Below are 20,431 nucleotides of genomic sequence, written 5' to 3' on the forward strand. Positions count from 1 at the left end.
GTCTCATGCATTCATTCTTGCTATGACTAATGAAATTGGATGCAAAACGCATTTTCCTGTCACTCCCTAAAGGTTAGGAAATACTGCCCAAGCAATTTAGGCCTGATAAAACGACAACAGGTTCAAAGTCAGACGGTTGAGTTTTTCCCCTACAAAACTGTATCACATTTCAATCATAAAACATCGGCATGCTGAGGTTTGGTTGCAAGCTGGGGTGGAAAGGAACCTCTGAAGACATGCACCAGCCCAATTCACTTACAATATTAGCAGATCTAGTCAAGATAAAATCTAGCAGGAAAAAATACATTGAAGTCGGATGAAAGGAAAAGTTTAAAATTACCATTCTTTGACAATGAAAGGGAAAAAGTGAGTCACATTGGCTTCTATCTACCATACCAGCCACCTTAGGAGTTAATTGGAAATGACTGTTTACTATGTGGCCTCTTACTTGGCTCATTAATAGGCACTGACTTAATTTGGAAAGGATTTTTGGTGCCATTTTGTAATTAATATTTTTCTTAGACACCTATGATGCATCTTTGCATAAAAACCATTTGCTTAATTTTCTTCCTTTCAAACACAGCTCTTTACATTCTCTTATGCAATAACTTTCCTGTGCTCACTGTAGAAACAGAAGTACATGCTTCAGCCAAGAAGAGCTGAATAATAAGACGTAGGAACAGATTCTTTTCCCCCTGATTTTCTACCTCTCACATCCAAGTGGAGCAATGGGACTTGACAGCTCTGAGTTCAAACTTAATTCATCATTAGGAAATTATTCAAAAAGCTATAACAAGATAACTAATTTAATACACTTTGCTTCAAGGTTTATTCCTTGGCTGGTTTCCCAGATATAAAGCATCTCTGTGCAATTATCATGCAGATGCTGCTGAAAAGTCTTTAAATGGTTGCTGCTAATTTAACAAGAGATATGTTGGCATTGGCAGAAGAAATTAGAGGAAAACTGAAGTTGACTGAAAACTCAACTGATCCCTAAAAGGAACACGGTCAAGATATTACAGCTAAATAACTCCTCACCATTTGTTGGTAGCTAGAAGTCTCCACCAAAACCCTTGTCACCTCGTTAGGCCTGTATTGCAGAGTACCAAATCAACAGAGCACAGTTTTAAATACATGTAAGAAACATTCTGGTACAGAGCCTTAGATTAAGCTGCCGCTGATTTTAGGGAAAGGTGGGTGTGTAGGTCCCTTTAGCACTGAAGTTGAGAGCGCTTGTAGGCTTAGGCCTTTGTCCATTGACCAGGGGTTCGGAGGTGGGGATGTGACAGAAAAGCAATGATGGGACTAAAAGATGAAATTTATCTGGGAAAGGGATACCAGGAAAGAGAATTTCACCGTGACAGAGTAACTGCATTGCATCACGTGCCCTGAGAGGCTGCGAAATCTCTGACCCGGGGCAAGCCTGTCCAACTTTAGAGTTAGGCATGAGGTGAGCAGGGCTGGGTCTAGAGACCTCCAGGGCTCCTCTCCCGCTGATCCATGCTGTAGCGATCCCACAGGGCTGCCGAGTCGAAGCAGGGCTGGACTGCCCGCGGGAGGGTGGCAGCGTGCAGAGATGGGGAAGAGGAGTCAGTGTGAGGAGGGGAGCAACCTCAGTGCAGGAACTTTCCTTTCTATCTCTTACACCAGGAATAACTGTGTGGGAGTCCCACCACAACTTGCTAAAGCTTCCCCCCCCCCCTTTTTAAATTTTTTAAAAGTGCAGTTACTATCACTTCTAAATAACTGTAAGTAAATACTACCATGCACACACTGCAACGTAATTCATAACGTGATTTACTCCGGTGAAATAAACAGTTTGGAGAAAGGAATATGCACTAAGTTGTACAAAACAGCAAGCCAATGCTGAGGGACAGAGGATGAGGAAGAGAGAGGAGGACAGGTCTAACTGCTGAGATAGTTATAGGACACGTGGATTTTTTCTTAGCTCTGTCATGGATTTCATTGTTGGCCTAGGGCAAGCCAGTTAAGAATCTGTGCCCTAGTTATGCAGCAGAGGACGTTTGTTTCCCTTTTCTGTTCTGATTGTAAACTTCAGGCAAGGACTGTTTCTCCTTTATGTATTTATACAATATCCTCCTAATCCTAACTGGAATCCCTGAACACTACCAGGATAAAATAGTAATAATGAATAGGAGGGAGAATCCAAAGTGACTAGACAGAGAAGAGAGAAGATCTGTGCAATTTAATACAAAAAACCACCCTAACAAAGTGAGGTTTGCCAATACCGAACGGAAGACTGCTCCACATGTTCATAAACCACAAGACAGTGATGGGGGAAGAATCAAGGCAGACTCTGAGCTAGAGCGCTCAGGGGTCACTATTTGGAGCACTCAGATACGGAGAAAAAATACTGATCATTTTGACAAAGTTCAAATAATTAGGAAGTAAAATGATTACTGTGCTGAAGACAGTATTTCACACAGGCAACTAAGGCAACTGGAGATGCCTAACTTAAATGAGATTCCTCTTCTACAGGAGGTGAGCCTCAAGGCAATAAACTTTCAGTGTAATCCATGAGAAGGTGCTTGATTTGGGTTTTTTTCAGCTGCATTTAGTTGAAATTCCTCTGCTGTTCAACCCACAGCCCGCTGCAGTTACCGGAAAGACTCATGGACTGACTTCAGCCTGCTCTGGGTCACTGCACTTCACCCTGCACGGCTTCAACTCTTACGAATCCCTTCAAGGTTTGCAGACAGTGGGCAAAGGCCTCGTTTGAAAGATCCAATATTGCTTTTTTCAAGGACTAATCTAAAACCGTAATTCTCGTGGAATTTGAACAGTTTAGCACCCAAAACTCTCTGCCCTCACAATGGCCTGTGTTTGAGCGCTCTGTAACGTGCTCTGCTGCATGTGCAGAGGCTCAGGTCTCCCTGCCCCCGGGCTGTGTCCCCTCAGCTTCCACTCGTACAGAGCCGTAGCTGACATCTAGCAGGTCTTGTTTTTACCATGGAAGCCATGGGTCCAAAATGTTCTTACGTGAGAAAAAGCCCACTGCCAAGTAACTGTTCATTTCAGAAGTTGTGTAGCAAAATAAAAGCCAGTAAACTACCTTTACAAAGGATTGCTTTCCTTATGGACATGTTACAATGCAGACCAGTCATGACAAATGTGGTTCTATTTGAAGGTCACTATAAGTTTTACAAGTTATTAAAGTAATTCACAAGTTATTGCAAGAAAAATAAATTATATCTTGTATAAAATAATCCACGGGAGACTCTAGTAAAGAACAATCATTCCTTACTTTCAAGACAACTTTAGAAAGTGCAAGGTATGCACACAGTGTTGTCAAGGCAGTTCCCCTTGTTCATCAGTAAGGTTCAGTCAGATCCACAAAGCTGGGTCTGGGGTGTTTGAAAAGATTAAATAAGTCTGGAGTTTTGCAGGAACTGGATGAGCACTTGATAGACAAACTTGTACTGGGCTATGGTCTGGATCATAAACATTCTCTGCTCCCGCAGGTGTCTCAGCATTACAGGAACGTCCACTTTCTGTAAAGCAAAGGAAAAAAAGCATAAGGATGTAGGTTCATTAAATCAAACAATCATTGTCTCAATTATCAGTTATCTGACACAGGGAACTGTATTGTAGTTACATAATGTAATGAGTTATAACCAACTGTAGTGACATACTACGATTTTTTTTTCACAACTTACGTTTCAAGGAGTATTACAATAGTACATACAGGTTACTGCGCATCCAATGCTTTCCCCAGTAAAGCTTATGGGAATGTCTGGACTGATGTAAATGGGCAGATGACTGAAGACTTGTCTTCCAGTTGTGTACCACTGATTACCTCTCAGCGGATCATCAACTGAACACGTAATAAAGGGATTCTTCTCTTTGGAGTTTTTTCTGCTTCAACATACCTATTTTCAACTCAGTAAAATAAACCCAATATATCGTATTGTCCTGGTTTTGGCTGGGATGGAGTTGATTTTCTTCCTATTAAGTGGTATAGTGCTGTGTTTTGGATGTAGTATGAGAATAATGTTGATGACACACTGATGTTTTGGTTGTTGCTAGGTATTGTTTACGCTAGTCAAGGACTTTTCATCTTCCCATGCCCTGCCAGATGTGCAGGGGGCTGGGAGGGAGTGTGGCCAGGGCGGCTGGCCCAGCTGGCCAATAGGCTATTCAATACCATATGACGTCATGCTCAGCATATAAGGCTGGGTGAAGAAGAAGGAGGGGGGGCGTTCAGAGTGATGGCGTTTGTCTTCCCAAGTAACCGTTACGCGTGATGGAGCCCTGCTTTCCTGGCGATGGCTGAGCACCTGCCTGCCGATGGGAAGTGGTGAATGAATTCCTTGGTTTGCTTTGCTTGCGTGCGCAGCTTTTGCTTTCCCTATTAAACTGTCTTTATCTCAACCCACGAGTTTTTCTCACTCTTACCCTTCCAATTCTCTCCCCGTCCCGCTGGGGGTGGGGGGAGTGAGTGAGCGGCTGCGTGGTATTTGGCTGCTGCCAGGTTAAACCACGACAGTATTATCCCAGGTTAAAGGCTAGATTTATTGGCAAGGTCTAGTACAAAACTTAAACAGCCAAGATTATGTAGCTCAGTTCAGACTCTACCACTGAGTGCATCAACAGGCCCTGTGGCCACCTGCATACTGCACTCTGATCCGTGGTCAATCTCATTCATAGAGGGAGGATCTGAGAGATTTTTCAAATGGCAAGGCGGCAACAAGATCATTACAAAGGTTCCTTAGACAAAATTAAAGCGCAGGCAAATATACCAACCCTTCCACTAAAAAAGAAGGGAACTCACTGTCACCAAAAGATCCAGAAACTCTTGACACCTGACCTCCCACAGCCACGTCTATGCTAGTAAATAACACTCCAGAAGAAATACATCTGTGAAGTGAAACGAGGACCCAGTATCCACAATATGTGTTTTGCAGACTTCAGGCCAGCATTGGTCTGTTGCCATCTGCTGAATGTCCACTAGCAGCTGGCACACCTTAGGTGTTCTCCAAGAGGGCATCTTCCAGCTTAGTTTCATCCAAAAAAAATTCACTCGTGGGCCCTGAAAATGCCCTGCAACAGGAACTAAAGCACAGTAAGTGGGGACGGATCAGGAGATCCACTGTGAAAGAACATCCCTAACCCCATCGAGCAGCCTGGGGCACAGACACTCTATAATGGTCCCAATCAAAAAATGAATGAGTTGCGTGAAAGAGGCCCATGAGGTAAAGCGTTAGAAATCACTGCAAATTTCATTAGGTGTTACTACCGTATCTCCAGCATTTAGGGAGCAAACAACCTATGACGTTACTGTGTTTTACCTGTTACAACAGGTACACAAGGAAGTACGTGGCTCAATTCAGAAGTCATTGAGCCATGAAGCTCAGCCCAGCAGGCTCAAATTCAGAGAGTGTGTAATATGACCTAAGATGAGGGATACAAATCTTCTATGGCAGCAGTAAATACAAGCACTAAGATACAAGCTCCTTTTGAGGACACTCTTAAGCAGTTCAAGATATAAAACTGAAGAACAGTTACTCTATCAGGCATCACAAACTGCACTTTGTAATGCCAGTTTGCCATTCCAGAAACAAAAAGGAACTTAGCAAGTCTTTTGGGTGAGATGAGAAATGTTACAAGCACAATGCCTGGACAAACGGACAGAGAAACAAATGAAGATTGCTGCTAACCCTTGGAAGTGCAACTGAGCATGGAGTTTGCTTACATGCACATGGAAGTTTTCTGGAAAGTTTAAAACAAAATCACGCTGCATATCCATTTCTGTCCATAGATATAAAACTCATTCTGCGTAAACAAGCCCTAACTCACAGGCTATCACTTTCTGAAAACAAGGCTAAATATTCTGCCACATCCCCCAACAAGCTGTTATAAAAGGACATCTCTGGAGAGTCAACAAGCATAAAGCTTTGTGATGAGTAATGACATATTATTTTCAAACGGGTGCAAAAGAAAACGTAAGCTCTTTCCAGTTAACTCGGCTAACTCGGAGAAAGCCTCCCCGTGGACTTGGACGCTTACGAAAGCCACGCGGTCCTTGCTAAGCAGAGTCACGCGGAACCTGATCTCACCTGAACAACTGCAACAAAAATGCCGGCCAGCTTTGACCTGCACAACCACGTTCCCCTCTCAGCAGTTCGGTGCTTGACAGCTCCTTGATTTTTACTGGGCACACAGTGATCCGTTCACCTCCTCAAAATGGATTAGGCTTTGACTTAACTCAGATACGAAACAAAAGCCCATCCTGCCTATTCAACCTCGCTATTTGTAGTCAACTTAGCATTCTATTCCAGGTAAGCAGAACCTTCAAGCTCACCGTCATTACAACGTACACGTCAAAAAAAGACACATAATGCTTTGTTAAGGTGGCATTTGCAAAAAGAACAAACAAAAATGCTACTCATTTCTGACTCTCAAACTAAAAGATCTCCCCTATGAAAACGCACTGCAGCTTCAATCATGAGTTGATGTCCCAGTGCCAAGTCCAAACTATAAGTTGCTAGAGCAGGATCTCAATTACTTTCTTGTTCCACGTGTCTACAGCAGTAAGGATGTAATGATGCGACATATTACTTACTATATAGCAAGTTACTGAAACTATATCTCTGCAATGAGATACACAGCTTTAGATTCAGGCAGCAATTGCCCAGAAGCCACATAGACTGAAGCTGTATAGAATTTGATTAAACATGGCTTTTTACCTAAACCTCAAAATCAAGAGTTCTGGTTTTAGTGCCAGCACTGCTGCAGACTTTCCAAGCTGGTCTGTATCAGGATTTTCAACCTCCCTCCTCTTTTTTCCTTCACCGCTAGAACGTTAACACTAATACACCTACTTACTAGGACACTTCTAAGGAAATCAACCAATTCATAAGACTAAACCATTTTAAGTAATAAGTAATTTTATTTCAGAAAAACACCGATTAATCCTACTTCAAAATAAACCAATAAAACTGCTGCATGAAAAGGAACCCTCTCTGTGCAGAATGCAGTATCTGTCACATATGAAAACGTACTGCTTAACTAATTATAAAATGTTAAGATTTTTAATCTTTTTTTAGTTAGGTTTTAACAAACCAAAAATATTAACTTAGCACAATCTAGAGCAACAAAGCCCTTAAGGAAAATAGTCTTTAATATTAATGATGATTTCCACCATTAATCAAGACAAAAGAATGCTTTAATTAAGAGACATCAGAGAAATCCCTTATTATTGAGCACTACCGTCAGCTCCTAGTGAAGTTGATGAGAATTCTTCTGAACGTCAAGGCTCACCCCCATGCTCAGATGTTGAGGTACCGCCTTTATCTTCACTTGCTACTCAGCTACTCTTTGCCAAATAGGTAACTTCTGTAAACCGCAGACAAACCGAGGTGGCCAAAACATGTTGCACAACTGTTAGTGTTTGTTCCTGGCACACCATTAGCATACGGAGGTTACTGTAAAGCAGACGCAGCTACGCTGATGCTCACAAGCGATTCAGGTATGGCTCTTGTGACTATCCAGATTTCCTCTGGCGTGCAGAAATTTCATGGCTGCTGTGTGAACAACAGAAGCAGTCACTTCCAGATGCCAGTGCGTTAGGAAAGAAGTCAAGCAGGCTCAAGAGTCGGAGCCCTTGCCCCACACAGGAGCGGCTATTGAACAGCAGCCAGCTCAGGAAGGCTGCAGGATTCCCAAAGGACACACCTGTGGGTCCCTTCTGTCCGGGCCAGCTCCTTCTTCCCCTTGCTCCCCACTTATCCCACCGCTCAAAAAAAAAAAGAAAAAGCGTAAATTGTGACAGGTCTACAAGGACAGCTTCACCTCTAGTGAAGCCCAAACAGAGCTGGAGGAGGTTCCTCTCAGCTGAACTGAGCCCAGGATCTCCAGGTGATCTTGTAACTACAGAATGACGAGCTGCTGGAAGGGGATAACAGAGTAGAAAACAAAAAATGTCTTCTTGCATCACCTTTTCTAAAAATAGCGATGAAGAGGAAAGTGCACGGGTACTTGCCTGCTTTAGGGCTCGTGTTTTTGAACGAGCCAGAAGGTTGCACCTTGCATAGTGCCTTGCGCAGAAAGGCTCCAATATATAACTCCTCTCTCGTAACCTACAGAAAGTAGGTGAGCATTTCAGGTGCGTACATCCAGTCCTGCATTTCAAGCAACTCATCCAGTGGATGATTAATGGGAGGGGCAGGTGATATATGTCTATTTGTCACTCTTGCTGCATTCTTATCTCTACAAGAGGTTTTGGTCTTTGTGCAGTTTCTTTGGCAACAGAAATCCCCAGTTTCAATAGCTGTCATGTTGAAACTGTGTGGCACATTGTCATTCAAGATGTGATGTGCTTCCTGGAGAGTTCCCCAGTGACGCAGGGCACAGATGAAAAGCAAGTTGCTACACATGGTTACTCTGCTGGTGCTCTTATTCTTAACTCCAAACTGTATTACTAGTCTTGTAATATTGGCTGCAGTTCTTAAAGCCCTATTCCCCAACATACACACACCTTTTTCTTAAGACACAGTTAAGTTTTGTTCCAGATGAGATTAGAGACGATACAAGAGACAGGAGGGAGTCCAAAGAGTGAATTTAGAGAGCAGAAAACTTTAGTTAAAAGAGCATGGAAGCTGACATTATTCTCTAGCCTCTATCAGGTAGTCCTTGTAAACACGCTGTGTCTAGACTGTTAATTAAATACAGCTATGAATTAGACTAAATTCTTAAAAGAGAGAAAAAAAGCCTTAATTTCGGATGTGTTAAAATAATACTAATAAAAAATGCATATCATAACTCAACAGAAAACTACAACAGTAAACTGCCATGGCAAATCTCTGCCTGTTGCATTTAAGGCCCTCGTCTCATAAAGGTAATAGAAAGAAAGCACTTCAATGCCTTTTATTTTTAACCTCAGAAATGTAGCTGGTTAGTCAAGAAATGAGCTCAGGGTTTGTCTTGAGAAAGAAGCTGACTTACTTCATTATGCTCCAAGCACCCAATCATCAGTTCCGTTAGGATAACCACTCCGGTCCTTCCTACCCCTGCGCTGCAGTGAACCACGATAGGAGGGTTGCAGTTGTTGCTGCTGTCCAACACACTGTTGGTATGGCGACGCACTGACTGTATCTCCTCCAAGTAAGCTGCAAGATAAAATGCAGACAAGGTTGCAAACATCTATATGTCTAAATGTAAAAATTGGGGAAAAAAGAATATGGAAAAGTCATTCTTTGTCAAAATGGCAATAATTTACATTTTTTACAACACACTAATTATTTTGGCCAGGGTGCACTGAACAGCACTGAATCCAGCAAGTACCAGCTGGGTGTCAATTATTACTTGGGAGTCTATTCCTTTAAATTAAATAGTTCTTTTAAAAAATTAAATTCTGTTTTCCCCTCTGCAAATCTCCAGGTCCCCTAAGCAGATGATTCTAGACATTACTTACAGCAATTCCTGCTATTAACAGGCTGGGATTAAAACAACAGCTAAGTCCCATTGAAACCACTGCCTGTCAAAGCCAATATAGATGGGAAGCGAGTATCCATCTGCCCTGTTTCCCCCTCTCCCCCTTCTACCTTCTAGAGTGAGACAGAATCTCACCCACTTCTCTGCTCAGGGTTTGTTTCTCAACAGCTACGAGCCCTTCTGGGAGCTCGCTTGTCTTTGTTTTCCCTGAAGCCATTTCTATGCATTCTACTGTCAAACCGCACAGAGAACCTTACATACCGAAGCTCACCTGGTTAGAGAAACACACCATAAAATACAACTCCGACTCTGACCTCTAAACATCGTTCCAACATAGTCTAGATGCATGACAAAGATGATGGACCTCACCCAGAAAGATGCACAACTCTTAGACACTCGGCTTCCCACCAGTCAGAGTGGGAAGTGAGATCTGAGCCGAACTCTCCTGCCCTGACTCTTGGCGTCATGGCACTGCAGCCTGAGCAGTCCTTTCAACACAGGCAGGCTGCGGCGGGAGGCCTACAAGCTGCATTTTAAGGCAGACAGTGAAATGGGACCGTACGTGGCGGCAAACAATGGGATGGAGGAAATGGGGACAATCAGGTTCCAAGTACTGCCATGCCCAATCACAGCTACATGGGTTTGTAGGAGAAACAAAGTATGAAACAAAAAAAATTGGGCAATAGCTTTGCCTTCAAGACAGATCCCATGGCACTCCTTTGCCAAAGCTGAAATGACATCTTTATTTTCTGCCCTGATGACAGAACTGGGAAAAGAAGAACATGTCATTTACATCAAGCTTATACCTCGCAAAGGAGAGTGGATCACTAAAGGACTGTAGCCGTGTCAAGACTGAAGTGGAACTAACGGGCCTTGATGAGAGAGGACTTAGCTGCAACAGAGCTACGCTGCTGCAGCTGCAAAGCTTTCAGGAATTAAGAGGGCAGGCATGTCCAGCGCATCAGTACACCATGTACAGACTCCTTCAGTGGTAACTTGAAGATCTCTGCATCATGCTCTACCGTAGTGCCAGAGACGTGGCTTTAGTTAAATAATGGTTGAATTGCTATTACTTAATATGGTAGTGTTTATTACTTGGTAAGAAGTAGGAAGTGCTATTAATTCGTTACAGATGAATGTAATGGCTGTATTTTCAGAAATGCATGAACCAGGACCATATTTAATTGGGAAGGCCCTTAGCATTGCCTGGGTACATGTGGTTGGAAGAGTGGCAGTGAGTTCAGACTTACTGCATATGTGATGGAGCCCTCTGCTCTTTGGCAACAAGTCCAATGCCTCTGGACTACTAAATGCTGGCTGTCAGCAATAAGGGCCTCCTATGAAACTGGAGGAGTTGTGCCATATTTCACTAACATCTGAACCTCTCTCACCCAGATCTCTCTAATCACGTTTGTGTGCAGCCTAGTATATCCTACACTCATTAGGTAGCTGGGAAGTGGCAATAACTTATACTGACAGATCAGTCAGCAGAGGTATCCTATTATTTAAAATTTCCCGAGTCTTTAGCACTGCTGCTGCCTCTGATTCTTCCTCCTGTTATGTCAGGTCTTTCAGGACCAAAATCCTCAATCACCTTAGCTCGTACCTCTTGAATCCCACTTTTTTCTCCAAATCGCAGCAAAGTACAACCTAGTTGAAGCCTTTGTATGCCACAGCAATAACCACTTAATAGCAATCCCAGCTCTAGGTGCAGTGAACTGAATCCAGTGTAAGCAACCTTTTCCTTGATGTATTTTATCATGCAAGTTAAAGAAATCTTACATAAAAAGCCTTGGACTTCTTCTGGACACCCATGGTCTGGCCAGTCAGTATACTGCAAATGCCACACTGTCCTCTCTTGTCCAGAGAGAAGATGCTTGACCTTCAGACCAGTAGTTGCATAGCAGCCAGAGTCTGTGCGGAACTTAGTTGTCACCTTGAACTTCCCGTAAGTGGCTGAGCTGTGCTTAGAGCCCAGTTTAGGCCAATAACGATGACTCTTACTTCTTCCTCCCTCCTTAATAACCATAAAACAAGCAAACAAAAAAAATAGCCATTAGTTCGTGCAATTATAATTCTCTACAAACAGAGGGCATAAAACTCTGCAGATAAGCCAAGTATTTTTATTTCAAATTACTGGAAGAGCAAGGAGCATCCCACAAAGTAAAGAAAATATCCATTAGAAATATTATATGGCTGAGAGTTCTAAGTGTAAAAATGCTTGAAGAACTAACTCTTGTCTTGTGGCAAAAGCCAACTACTGCCTATAACACCTTGGTAAATACTCTCCTCCTGGGGAAGCTTCTCCTTTAAATGCAAGGAGATTCTCTTCAGCAACCTCTAAATATCTGTTGTTGATCAGCCTTGGGAACCGGACAGTGACTTGATGTGCTATGGCACTCCCTGTGTTTGCTAAAAGCAACCAGGCATAAAGCAGAATGCAGTGTTAGTTAGCAACATGTGCCAGTTTTTATAACATATCACATAGTTCTTGGATTACAATGGAAATAACTGTTTTAGTTGGCATAAGAATAAAAAGGTGGGTTGTTTGGGGTTTTTTTGTTTTGGTTTGGTTTTTTTGGTTTTTTTTTTTTTTTTCACATGGACACTTCTACGGAAACAACAGCTTCTGGTCTCTTTTCAGCTGATAAGAGTGATGGTATGCAGAACTGGCCTTGGATGGGGTGGAAGTCTGTGTCATTTTAACCAGGAGCAGTTCAGCACTCTCACATTCCAATGGAAACATCTTTCTTTGGTTTGGCCAAACGGAAGTGAAGCAAGGGGAAGGGGGGTTTCTGCTTGTTTCGCTTTAGTACTTTTCAAACTGAGTATCAGTATAGGTACAGTCTTATAGCAGCACAAGCATATGTTCAAACAGAGTAAGAGGAAAAAGGGTTGTTGATAGAAAAAACAGGTTACTAGAGTGGGAAGTGATGATAACAGGAGATTTGCTCACATCAGAAAGAACTGAATTCTGTGAATTTACATACCTCTTCAGCTGTGACCATGGCTATAACATTCACCCCCTGTTCCCACACCATCTGCCAGAAGTCATGGCACGTGTGTGGCAGAGGCCCTTGAGTGGCAATGTAGTGCCACTCCTCTCCACCTACAGTAACCTGGGGGGAAAAAAAGAAAAGAAAAATACAGTTAGTGCCCAAATTCCCAGCAGTATCTTTGCCAGAACTGCCCTTTAAACAAAAGAGACCATAATGAAACCTTTACTTCTTTGTTCTTCCACTTTTGTTCAAAATTTTGAACAAGAATCATCCTTTTGATAAGAGCAAATCTGACAAAACACAATCTTTGGTGCTTCCAAGTCCTTTCTTGATACCCATAAACATAAAGGTTTGAGCAAAATGTCATCTATTTTTCTTGCCATTGTATCTGGATCATACAGATGAAAAAAAATTTTTTTTTTTGAGGCCCTGTTTCTGATATGGCTTGAGTACAAATAAGCAGCTGACTGACTTCCCTGGGCTTGGTGACAGACCTATGATGAAAGAAAAACTGAGCACCAGAGGAAAGTGTCTATATGCACTAAAAAGGCATTGCATTGCTGCAAATAACACACAAGTGGTGTAGAAAACCTGAATGCAAATGGCATTTTGCACGTGGAAAGCTAAAGGCCTCCGCTGTTTAGGACCTCCCTCAATTATTTTCCACTCAGGCAAAAACCAATTTCTTGAACAGACTCTCACTACACTGATCGCTGTTGAAGATGTGGCCAAGCTGTCCCCAGAGGATGCAGTTATGCCCCTCACTGTACATAACACAGAGCTCAGATAGGCCTGTGGCCAGCTAGTGATGAGGTCAAGACAGGCTTCATTTCAAGCTACTCTTCCTCACTCATCTTGGGTTTTTCAGGTCAGAAGCTGCAAACTACTAGAAAGTAAATCCAGCATATTAAATGGCTTTCAAACGCCATGTGAAATTTAAAATTATCTAAAGCTGTAGTCATGTAAGTCTATATCCCAATACATAACTGGATTACTAACCATACCTTATAGAAATATTTGTGTGTTTGCATGACAAAACATAATGAAATTATTTTTAAAGCACCAACACACAGATTACACACTATAAATTAGGTAGTGCCCTGAATAGACCCAGCAATACCTTGGAATTAACCAGTATAAAACACTGCATCATTTACCTGACTGAGACAGATCTTCATACTTAGGCAGTTTAAAAAAAAAAAAAAAAATCACTTGTGTGTAAAAAATTATTTTATGACAGATTATTTGCTAAACATCAGGAAAGGTTTATAATAAAAAAATTTTTTTCAACATTTTAGGTAAAAAGCCAAACCACTTCTGGAGCTACTAGATATCATTTAAAAATGTGCTTACCAGCAAAAAGCAAACCCAGATGAACTAATTATTTTGGAAAGTTAAAATATTTTTCCTTCTCAGGCTAAGACCTCTTAATTCCACATGTTAGCCCAGAGCCAATTCTCACAACAAAGTTATAAATCCCAGAGAAGAAGATTTACAACAGAAATGCTGACACATCCATAAATATCAAGGTGCTGGCGGACAACGCTACAAGGAGCAATCAATAACTCTGACAGGTTTAAGCATATACAACGTTTGAGGTACAGGTCTTTAAATACATTTTCAGAAATAGGATAAATTTATTTGTTATTCAAACAGCTGTTCATTAAGCTGAGTTACTTGAGTTTTTACACCTGTAACTAGCATAGCATTTGTATGACAACAAATTTTTCATTGCACTGAAAATGGTTTTCCACCCTGTACACCAGCTCATTTTCTTATTTCATACTATGCAGCATTCTCCTCTGTGAATGATGGTTAAAATCTGCAAGACCAATGCAGGTAAAATCCTCAAGTTTTTGTACTAGGTGGGAATGAATATAAACTGCACAGCACTAACCAGCATCTTGCAACTTGGACTGGTCTTGTGCTTGCACGCTCGTCAGCAGTCGTGAGTGCTGGTATAATATTACTGAGCTTTTTAAGTTAATACTGACCTGACCCAAATGGTCAGATGAAGTGGTCTTAAGAACTTTTTCTGCTTAATCCATAAACTTAATTACAATTTGTCTCTCTGGTATAGACGACGATCCTAGTATCTTAACAGCAAAGGTCAACAGTAAATAAGCAAAGAAATACTGTAAAACTGTGGGGCTCGCAGACTGAGCTGGAATCCTCCAGGCATGGATCTTATCAGGATGATATAGGAGTTTTCTTTGTCTACTGACTTCTGGTCCAAATATTCAGCCTCCTGGCACATGATATGAAAGGACCATAAATAGTCTGGAGGGAATGGGATGCCTGGAATGTTTATTGCATTCTAATGCCCTGACGGTAGGATATTAAAAATTGAATATTGGGCTGCAAACACACACACACTGTGCTACTGAGGTAAATTTCGCAGATGTGATTTCACCTTCCAAGCAAAAGCACATCTGCTTGGCTTCCGTACGCGCCACTACGAGTGCGAGAGGAAAATACTGGCAAGGACCACTGTCATGCGCTAAAACATTTGTGCATGTTCCTGGGTGCTCGATGAATGTGAGATGCGTGCGTGCCCAACACTGATACACAAGGTAAAATGTGGACTCAAAACTGGCTGGGGAAAATTCTTTTCTGGCTAGTATTGCTTTGTGGGCATAATTTATGAATCTCTTTTTTTTGGCCTCCTAACAAAGTAGGTGGAAAATTTTGGGCTCAGAAATCCATCATCATAGCAACGTCTGATTATGCAAAAACTCAGTATCTGCTACCTACCAGGCTATGTAGAAAAGTGATAACCTGCCAGGACCCTTATTCAGAAATTGTTTTGAATCAACAGGATTTAACACTGTAAATCACAACCAAGGAGGCCAGTAAGTCTCTTTAAACTTTTAAAGGGCTTTTATTCCAGGAAAATATTAATTTAACAGGATGTGTTATTTATTATTTTTTAATTATTTCTTTTTAATCTGGATTTTGACAATGAGAAAAGGCAGACAACCCTCTCTGACAACAAGAGAATCTGTCATCTGAGGGAAAGGAGTGCTGTTACTTCTCTCAGGGTAGAGTAAAAGCCAACAAAGTACTGGAAGCTTAAAGAAAAACACGCATCTGCAACCACTGCAGGATAGTTCACTGTTAAAACTGTGAACGTTTGTAAGTAACAGAGTCAGATCATATTTTAAATTATTTCTACATTGAATTAACATGAAGAAATCTGAGTATCTTGATAAGAACTTATTTTGAAACACAGAAGTCTGATGCAGTATCCAATCAAAGACACAGGGATCTCATTAGTGAGGTGTTCTCTTTATCAATGCATACTTAAAAATTTTTTTTTTTAAAATGACTCAACTCTCAGGATAAAAGGAAGAAACCTGTTATTTATACATATAATTGCAGTATCTATGTGAACATGCATTACTCAGAACTACATACTTTTTCTTTGGACATGGAACTGCATACATGGAGCTACATCCTTGATTTCTAAAAATCGTATCCTATAGATAGTAAATGGAAAAACTATTTCAAATACTTGTGCAGTATTTCTTTCAGGCTGCACCAGCCAGTTGCAGGGACTCATTCAGCATGGGTTGTCATAGTCGCCCAATGGCCCGCAAGGCTATTGGGGTTGATAAATAGAACACATACTGACCAAGTAGACAAAGTTTAAGTTTGCCTGCAGCTGTCTGTCTCTCTTGAAAACTTCCACTGGTGGAAACTCTGAATATATTCCTCTCTAGGAGTAACATCTCCTTGCCCTGCACTTAGATGCTCTTTCTTTCAGGTACCGAATTACATTGGAGGTATTGGGGCTGATCTAACGTGTTTTCGTGAGGTTTAAGAAATATGGCATCTCTTTCTACATTAACCAATAAAGACATTCCAAAACCAGCTGGCAGAGGTGGACATAAAAAAGCAAGGATGCCTCTCTAAAATGACTTCCCAGTCTCTAGCAAGTAAGTCCATGCATGCATGTTAGTTCATAGGGGACTTTAGAGATGCCCATGCTGACAGAAAGGTACAATGATGCATTCTGACTAAGCTATCTTTTCAGAATTTCCAGAGTTACGGAAAATGCTGCTGTGCATCCAGAAATGCAAACAAAGCTTTAACGTACCTTCATTTACAAAGCAAAGTTCAAGAAACCTTTTACCTTTATGTGTGAAGCATTGATGTAGCCCGTATTATTTTCTTTGGTCGGCACCAGCTCTACTCGGTTCTCCTCATAAGGAACGACCTCCCTGATGCGGTTGCGCTCAGTGTTTTCAGGTAAGGCAGCAGTGGTGAAGATCCCATCTGCCTTTTTCTTTGGAATCTGCTCGTATTCTGTAAACACCATCCCCTCTTCCAACTTCCTCTTCAAGATTTTGCACTAAGATTTAACAAAAAGGAACACCAACCCATTAATTCCTCCTGGAAGAATGTTTACCACTAGACCCGTCCATCAGTTCTTTGAATTTCAATATATAGCCATAGCATTCTCTCCCTCACTTCTTTTTTCACTTGCAGTTATCTGAGGAAACACGACACACTCTTATTTCTACTGAATGAAACCACAGGTAAATTTTACATTTTTACATTCCACCTCCACATTTTTTAAGACTGATACCATAAAAAGCAAAACCATGCTAAATACAGTCCTGGTTCAGTATGAATTTGTATGTAATTTCACCACAACAGATACTTGTAAAAATATTTTAAATTTATCTTTTTAGGAAGAAGATCACACTGTGAGAAGTGTGATGAGGTCCACATTTTCAAAATACTCCCTAACTTGCACGCATGCAATTTCTGTGGTTGAATAAAACCCCACATATGTACAGGCAGAGGTTAAGTTCTGTCGTCTGCATACCAGACAACACAAGGCTGCAAATTTCTGTCCAGAAAGCCAGAAAGATTCTTTGCAAATATGTCTCTCAAATCTTAATGGCAGCAAATGTTTTTAATTTCTGAAATTCCATGTACATGCACACACCCACATGCGCAAACATCAGGAGGCAAACAACTTTTTTGTTTTGTTTTGTTTTAATTTAATCCCGTTAGAGACGTTAACTGAACTCCGTAATTGTATCAGAACATGAAAGATGGTATCTATGGATAATCGCTGTAGAAAGACTGCGTGATCAAGTGAAAAATGTGCAAAATGTTAGATTTACAGCTTGATCTATATGGTACAGATGACATTGTATGGTCGTGTGAAACGGTGAAGAGCCTCCATTTTCACCGACTTCAGTAAACGTTCAAGACATTTAACACTTTGCCAGCATCCAAAGACCAGTGTTAACCACAGACCTTTACATCAATGACTCTAAAAACTTTTAAGAGAAATTTTTTCACATTTAAAATCAAATTTTAATATTTTAGAAACTTCATGCTGCTGGGAACAAAGGAAACGAGTAACATTTCATGAGCCTCCATCTTACCCTCTCATCCATTGGCACCTTGGCGACTTCATCCTGGCTGTCCTCCGGCACTGGAACCCTAGCAACTGAGAGTCCGTTCAGTGCTGCCAACATCAAGGGCCTCTTCTGGGCCTCCAGGCCTGCCATCTTCTGCTTTTCTAGATTCTTTTGGCAAGAAAAGGCACGTTTTCATCTCTGTGTGATTATTTATAATGCCAGTAAAATGCTGGAATGTTTTTTTAATCTCCAAAATCTGCAACTCTCTGGCCAAGGAATGCAGATGATCACCATTAGCATCGTAAATTCAAATACAACCTCTATTCTTCCTGTTATTCCTCAAAGGCCTGCTCCTACATGAGCACAGAATTTTAATTTCAAAGAAGCAATCCCAGCGTATAATACAGTTTACATGCCATCAAAAGACACACAAATACAATCTCGAGCATTTTTCTGCAAACATTATTCTGAATGTAGGACACACAAAGCATCACCCTGTTACGTTAAAGCAGTGCTACCGAAGCCAAGATACCTGGGGCATCTTTTAAAAAGCAGTAATTTCAATCTATTACAACCAACAGTAAAACACAGGACAGTTGTTTCTCTTCTGTGATGGTAATACTTAAAATGAGAAGTCTTCTGATACACTCAGCTATTATGGTAATTCAAATAGTACCCATGATATATTTCACACTAAAAACTGAGCTCACAAATCCCAGAAACTGAAGCTAACAGCAGCGAGGGAGGGATATCATTTATCGTATTCATACATCATATTACGCTGCGACACGGAGAACCCGAGTATGAATTTTAAATTTATCCTGCTGCCCTCCTTACGCCATTGGGAGCTGAAACATCAAGCAAGAAGACAGACCATCTCTAGAAGGAGCTGAATTATGGATGTTTTATTCCATTTCCTTAACAGTTCTTTCTGCCAGATTTGGAAGGAGAGATGAGCACAAGGGAAGCCTGATTCTCAGCATGCACATAGAAGCTGTGGTCACCACACAGGCCAAGCTCAGCTCCTGGAAACACACTACTGAATCTGAATGCCCTCAGACATATGTAAATGGCTCGATTTTTCAAAAGGCTGTGAGCTTTTTCCTCACCACTGGGTTCCTCCAGAGCACTAAGTAAAAAACAAACAAAAAAGCAAAACAAAAATCCAAGCCCACTCTACTTTCTTTTCTTACTTCCAGAAAGCCGGAAAATGCAAGTATTTTCTCTTTTTTGGGGGATTTTATTATTATTACTACTTGCAAGGTAAAATAGAAAAGTCTGTGTTTAAAAAAGATCAAGGTCCAAATTACCATTAATATAACTTGTGATTCCTATGACAAAAGAAAGGTCTGCATGTGTTAAGACTGCTGATCTTCTACGCTGAAACCACCTTAAAAGCTTAATCCTAAGACCACCCCTTTACTTTCAAAACAACAGCAGCAACAGCAGCACCTTTTGACCAAAGGCTGATCTGAATGATTATTCAGAGGAAGAGTACTCAAACAAGATCTCTAAGCTCTCTTCTTACCTTCATTTCCATCCTAAAATCCTGCTTCTCAATATGTTTTCTTTCCTCAGAAGATCAAAAGCGCATATCTATGCTTGTTGTTACACTAACGTCTACAGTATTCATTCATGAAAGATTATGTTTTATAGTCAAGTATCTATTTTACGTTTAAAGTTTAAGACTCTGCAAGGAGTAAATTCACTCTCCATGATACAAGTTAGTGGCCCAAGTTTCATTCCTAACCATTACATCAGTGTAAGGATCACCAATGAACAAGGAGCATTATACATATGTTTAGAAAGTTTTTTTGAATCTACAATAGTATTTAAATCTAACTAGTTACTGATCTAATACGTTACAAACTCTTTTCTGCTCTGGACCATTTGGATGCTTCATTAATTTGTTTCTGAAAAAAAGAACCACGGCACACACTTTGCTTTCTGTAACTACGGTTGCACTTCCCAGAGCATTACGTCAAGCACACATGTAAGTCACTGAATGGTAAGCACCCCTCGTGTTTCTGCCATTGCTTGCAGCGGCACTGAAGCCTTAAAATACTTTTTATTCTAAATTCATTGCAAGTTTAAAAGGACCATATTTCTTATACTTCAGTACATTTAAAAAAAAAATAAAGAATCCAGATCCTCAACCACCCAGCCTCCGCTTCTGTAATTAGATATTCGGTCACTCATTTAGTTATTGGCAACACCGCCAATCCATATTCTACAGCTACCAGTGTTTTATTCAGATAACTGTGTTATATAAAGTGGCAGGAAAGGCAATCAAAGAGATAATTTGAAAAACTCAAGAGTTTCCATTGTGTTATATATTATGTGATACTTAACTCAACATCCCTGCAAAGAAGGAATAAAATGCTAGCGCCGACACACAGTCTCCCGCCCATCTCAGCAAACACATTTCAGTCTCATCCTGCCCTCAAATCCCCGGGGGCTAGAGAGCCGCGCACGCAGAAGGGGAGCCGGCATTGAGGGGGGCTTTGCGGTCAGCCTCCTCGTCACCCGGCTGCGTGCTCTGCCACCCACCTCGGGCTGGCACTGCTGCCAGGGTGGTGGCACCATCAGCTGGATCAG

The 20,431-nt window shown here is 41.2% G+C and overlaps 1 protein-coding gene across 1 annotated transcript in view; it reads right to left on the reverse strand.

Moving 5' to 3' along the window:
• Positions 1-3,201: 3,201 nt before the first annotated feature.
• Positions 3,202-20,431, reverse strand: part of PTPN14 (protein tyrosine phosphatase non-receptor type 14) — a 72,505-nt gene continuing 55,275 nt past the window's right edge. The window contains exons 13-18 of the mRNA XM_075147078.1: positions 17,858-18,001; positions 16,588-16,806; positions 12,444-12,572; positions 11,236-11,470; positions 8,965-9,128; positions 3,202-3,512 (exon numbers count right to left, since the gene is read on the reverse strand). Of these exons, the coding sequence (XP_075003179.1) occupies positions 3,384-3,512; positions 8,965-9,128; positions 11,236-11,470; positions 12,444-12,572; positions 16,588-16,806; positions 17,858-18,001 (1,020 nt within the window). The 3' untranslated portion in view covers positions 3,202-3,383. The remainder of the gene's footprint in view (positions 3,513-8,964; positions 9,129-11,235; positions 11,471-12,443; positions 12,573-16,587; positions 16,807-17,857; positions 18,002-20,431) is intronic.

This window comes from Calonectris borealis, chromosome 3 (assembly GCF_964195595.1).
Source record: "Calonectris borealis chromosome 3, bCalBor7.hap1.2, whole genome shotgun sequence".
Lineage (NCBI taxonomy): Eukaryota > Metazoa > Chordata > Aves > Procellariiformes > Procellariidae > Calonectris > Calonectris borealis.